This window comes from Corvus brachyrhynchos, unplaced genomic scaffold (assembly GCF_000691975.1).
Source record: "Corvus brachyrhynchos isolate BGI_N302 unplaced genomic scaffold, ASM69197v1 scaffold66, whole genome shotgun sequence".
Taxonomy (NCBI): Eukaryota; Metazoa; Chordata; class Aves; order Passeriformes; family Corvidae; genus Corvus; species Corvus brachyrhynchos.
This window is the reverse complement of record NW_008238440.1, coordinates 3,640,458-3,645,807: the sequence shown is the minus strand read 5'-3', so window position 1 is coordinate 3,645,807 and position 5,350 is coordinate 3,640,458. Positions and strand designations below refer to the sequence as shown.

Below are 5,350 nucleotides of genomic sequence, written 5' to 3'. Positions count from 1 at the left end.
GACTTTTCATCTACGCAGAGAAATACAATTTATTTAAATAATCTCTGATCTGGGTCTTCTTGTACAAAAATAAATTCTTCAAGAGGGGTTTGATGATTTGTTGGCCAACAGCTTCTCTCACATGTGTAAACTATAACAGTTCCAAATTCCACTGACAGATCTAAAAACAAAGCAACAAAGGTACATAAGGGTAAGAAAAATGACATAATCAGGGGCTATTGCTTACCACTACACTTCAGTCTTTGCACAGATTATTAATTCAGAAAATATTTCTCATATTCAGTCTCCTCTGTAAATACCATTTTCCAATGTTAACCACGTTAAAGGTAGCCAAATCGGAATTTTCCAAGAGATTTTTAAGTGTCTGCAGTCTTACCTCACAGCATTTATTATTTTCCACGGCCTCCTTTAAGAGACAATACAGACAAATTATTCCCAAGGCCATGGAATTATCCCTGATTCAGTTATTAAAGTTCACTAGTGAGCGAGCCAAGCTGCAATCAGAGCCTCCAAAAGCAGAGTTCTCTCTTAGTTCAGTGAAACCCATAATGGAGACAGCAGACCCTCTGGAACACCACCACTGTGGTAAGCACATGTGGGAAACAACCCAAACTGCAGTTCACTACACTTTCCCACAAAGAACACTGTTAGAAATATTGATTCAAGTAAGTCAAGCACCTGAGTCACTCTGGAGCATGCTGACCAGTGTGGGCATCAGCTGGAACTCAAACACTCTGCTGCTTCCACAGTTACTGCAAGCTGGGATATCCTGGTCCAGGTTGGCTGGAGGACACGTTATGAATAAAGGTTGGCCACCCCAAGAGTATCTGAGAGAAGACAGGGAAGAAAAAAATCATTATTTTTTTAATATCTAAATTTGATAGGAAAACTTGTATGTTGGCAACAGTGTCCAGGATTTGCTGAGATCTCTGAACCTGCTTCAAGTAAAATATAGTTGTGAGTCAGAATCATTGCCTCAGCTACAAAGGAGTCACTAAACAAAGAATAAAGATGGGGAGGGGGAAATAGCTGGTAGGTTAATGCTTGGAAAATCTTAAGGAAAGAGCTGGATTTAAAGGAGACAAATGCTCTGAATGGACACCTCCAAAATATGCTGTACCAGAACCATTTCATTAAGCAAACCACACTTTCCTGAAAAATGGAATCCTAAACAGACAAAAGACATAAAAGATAACATTCAATAAGCCTTAACGCAGAATAGGTCTCAAAACCACGGTAGCCATGTCTCAGAAGTGATGGTTTATTTGTAAGAGCTCTCAGAGCTTCACAACTAACAGGAAACAGACCAAGGATGGTTTCCACTGAATGCCAAGCAGGAGATTTGGTGCTCTGTTGAAGGGCAACAGGGACCCTGCAGCCAGGAGAAATGGGAGTCTAAGAGCACACTGACAGTGCCCAGGGAGGGCAAAGGGAGGCTACGGAAAGATTGTAACCAGGGACAGCCCCCGGGAGCACCAGAGCTGATCTCTTAGAGGAAGGGCAAATTCAAGGAGCACAATACTGCAAAGTGACAGATCCAGTGAAAAGCTGTCTGAAAATGCTACTTGCACTCTGCATTAGAAAATCTCCAGTATAATCTTTGACAGTTAATAAAAGTGTCTCATGTTCTTTTCTGTCTACGCAGCCACTCAGACTTTTAACTCCTCATCAAAAAGGGACCAGTTAGTTCCACCTGGTACTGGAAAGTTGGTAAACAAAAGCCCTGCCACTACACTTAGGCAGCCTTACCAGACAGGCAGCACTGGACTCCCTGGAACACTTGGTATGATCCATTAAAACCTGTATTTTCTGGTACTATGAATGACTTAGGATTTACTCTTTGCTATACTCCCAAACAGAATTAACTCCTCTCCCAGGAAGAGCAACTACTCTAAGGTTACACCTGCTTCTGTTCTAGGAAAAGCAACAGATTTACAAGACCTGAAGACTGCTGGGGGCTGAGAGGTGTCCACAACAAGCTGCAGAACTGGGGCTTTAAAACAAGCAATTCCTTGCTTCAGTCAAGGACAGACATTAGAAATTCCAAATAGGTCACAAAATTTCAGAGGTGCAGATAGCCTTGTCAATCTATCACAACAGCACACCACTGTGTGTTAGACTTCCACCTCAACACTGTCTCTTGAAAACCTCTGTGCCTGGATTTCAGTGAGGCTTCAAAGACAGTCGGGGTCTTCTCATCAGGTCTGATGATCAGAGAGCTACGGTCTCTGATCCTGTTTGCTTCTCATGTACTTAAACTCTGTATAAAGCAAGCCCAGCCAGGGACTGAAGTCTGACCAGAGACATGGCAACAGCCTCCACAGCAGGTTTTTTTAATTAAGAAATTAAAACATACACATATTTCCAATTAAAGAATTCATTTTGATGTACCAACCATCCATGCCAATGACTTGTATCTCCCTGTTACAACCAGATTATCAACATACCTTAGAATCTGTTCAGGACACACAGATATTCTTTTCATGAATTTATGGAATGTGTGGTCCCAGCTTTTGACTTCACTCTTCTCATATTTTTCATTACCATCTTCACCTGCAAAGCTGTAAGAAAACAAGAAACAAACTGTCCAGCAAGACTTTCAGTATGACATGAATGTTTTAAATAAGGAATGGCTAATATACACTCACATTAAATTATACTAAATACATTGAGAAAAGATATACATGTTAAGAGACAATTCTTGTTAGAGGTTGTAAGTGCACATTTTCCTTCTAGTTCTTTGGTTTCTGGTGGCTTAATTACACAATTACTAGCAGTGTTTCAAACTATCACATGTGACTCAAATCCACCATGTACCTGCTTTATTCCATCAAAAACCCCTTCCTTTAATAACATCTCAATTTTTTTTGTGGTTTTAAATTATGATGTTGTCTTTTTCAATTTTGAATCAAGCATAATTAAAGTTCTGTGATTCTATAAAGGTCAACAAAACTCAACAGGAACATCACTGCTGAAAAGTTTCCTATGCAGATTCTGGGACTGACAGCAACTTTAGCTATAGACAAATTCAATGTTGTCCACAATTCAGGCACAAGTGGCTGAAATGTAAGTGCTCACTGTGACCACCTAAGTTAAATACTTTACTAAGAAATTATTTTCGGTAACTGCTCAACAATTGTTTTTCAGGCAACCCTTACTAAACCTTCAGGTGTCTTACCATCATCCCAGTCTCTAGCCAAAATCCCTAAATAATCAAACTCTTAAAAATGCAACTGAAATACAAGAAAAGCTTTAGCCCTGTAAAGAAAAAGCCATGAAATGTCATGATATAAAGTCATGCCATTCAGCATATATATTGTGTCAGAGATGAACCATCTGTTGCCCCACCTGGAGCCCACGAACACTCCAAGTGCTCAGTCACTCAGAAATAGCTGCATCTTTGAGTAACTCCAGATTTGACAGCACTGGGTGCACTGTTCTGTTCCTCCAGCACAGCTCTACACAGCAATGGTTTCTGAAGGAGCTTCCAGACAAAATCATTCACGTTCAGTGAGAGTCCCATTTAGATTATCAGTAAGCATACAGGAAACTACACAATTCCTTCAGTTTCACCATGAAATCCAGACCTGTTCTCACCTTTCTGACATCATCTGTTCCAAATCAACACACTCTCTCTGCTGATACTCCTTCAGTAGCTTATCTGCATGATGTGTATCAAGGAAACCCATGTAGTCTTCCTCATCCACAACATTAATGTAGAAGGGCTGGAACACAGGAGCTGAACCAGCCGTTGCCATCACCATGTCCTCACTGGCTGCAGGGTGTGTGTCCTGGGGACCTGGGCCATCCATGCCCTCACTGGCTGCAGGGTGTGTGTCCTGGGGACCTGGGCCATCCATGCCCTCACTGGCTGCAGGATGTGTGTCCTGGGGACCTGGGCCAGCAGCAGCCTCAGACAGGTGGAGCTGTTGGAACTGGGATGTAAACTCCACCTTGCTGCTCACAGCTTCGTTTAGCCCAAGCAGCTGAAAGGAGGCACGTGCAGGAAACTCTGCTCCATCACAGGCTCCCCAGTCATCTGCATCCTCACACCAATCCTTTGCAGCAAAGTTTGATTCTTGCTTCTGAGAACCAAAAAAAAAGAGAAGACAACACTGCCAAGGTTTGCCATCCTACTGCACTTCAAATTCAGCTCCTAACAGATGAGAGAACTGAGACCTTAAACTAATGCTCAGTGTTATTGCACCCACTCTCCTCACAGTGGTACTTCCCAACACACCCACATTTACTTCTCACACCAGCACAGTTATGGCAAAACCATCTCACACTGGAGAATCAGAACAAGAATTCATCAGGCTTTTGAGTGGCCCTTGTGCCTCCTGCTGTCATGCCCTGGCTGTGGCTCAGCCCCTGCCAGCTGCCTGGGCAGCTCCAGCACCACAGGCAACCCAAAGGGCAGAATACAGAAGGAAATAATAATAACAACACCATCATTTTACCAGAGTAAAAGCTCATTTACCACAGGCCAAGATTTCACATTGCAAATGCATCAGCTGAATAAACCCTTCCTGCCTGCCTTCACCAGTGTGGTGCCACCCTACTCTTCCAATCTGCTTTAGCCAACATGCCGTTTTTCCTCACAAATATATTAACAATAATTGAGTCAGATTAATGTAAAAGCCTGTGTTAAATTTAAAGAGATCAATTTAAATTAGAAAACAAAGAAAACAGCTTAAAGATCCAAACCTAAATAGTATAGCCTTTATTCTTCAACTTCAAGCATCACTTGAAGTTGAAAATAAAATGTAGCTAGCTGAACTAACTAAAGTATTAAGTATCACTTTTGGCCATACAGCTGGACTGCAATCTCCACTTAAAAACCCGCCTGACATAGACACAAACAGGAGGTTAAACACTGTTTAACAGTCTTATAGTAAACAGTGTAGTGCAGTGACAGAAATTCCATGACTATGACTTCTCCACACAACCACAGAACACGACTGGAAACCATCGCAGAGTGCAGCTTCTGGAGGAAGGTTATGGTTCCTTAAACAAGGAGATGTAGGGTGTGAGCTCCTGCAGCTCAGCTGCGGCTCTGGTTCAGAGCGTCCTCCCTGCAGCCCCGGCGCAGCCCGCGCGGGCAGAGCTGAGCTGTACCTGTTTGCCGCTGAGATCTCGGCTTTGATTCTCCTGGGCCTGCGAGTAATGGGAGCGCAGCACCTTCCAGCTTCGATGTGCGGGGCAAAGAGAAACAGAGGGTGAGGGGGGGACCACTGACCAGCAGCGGGAACAACAATAACAATAACACTGGTAAGCACCCGCGGCCCCCGCGCTCACCTGCGGGCGGCTCCCCAGCAGCGCGGCGCGGCGCAGGCGAACACGTGGAGCG

General features: G+C 43.4%; 1 protein-coding gene across 1 annotated transcript; it reads right to left on the bottom strand.

The window, feature by feature from the left end:
• PDCD2L (programmed cell death 2 like) lies at positions 1-5,345 on the bottom strand (the record flags this gene model as incomplete). The annotated part of the gene is made up of 6 exons (XM_008635497.2): positions 1-160; positions 679-827; positions 2,448-2,561; positions 3,598-4,085; positions 5,119-5,188; positions 5,299-5,345. Coding segments are annotated over 6 exons (999 nt in total), but the record flags the coding sequence as incomplete, so codon positions are not given.
• Positions 5,346-5,350: the final 5 nt, after the last annotated feature.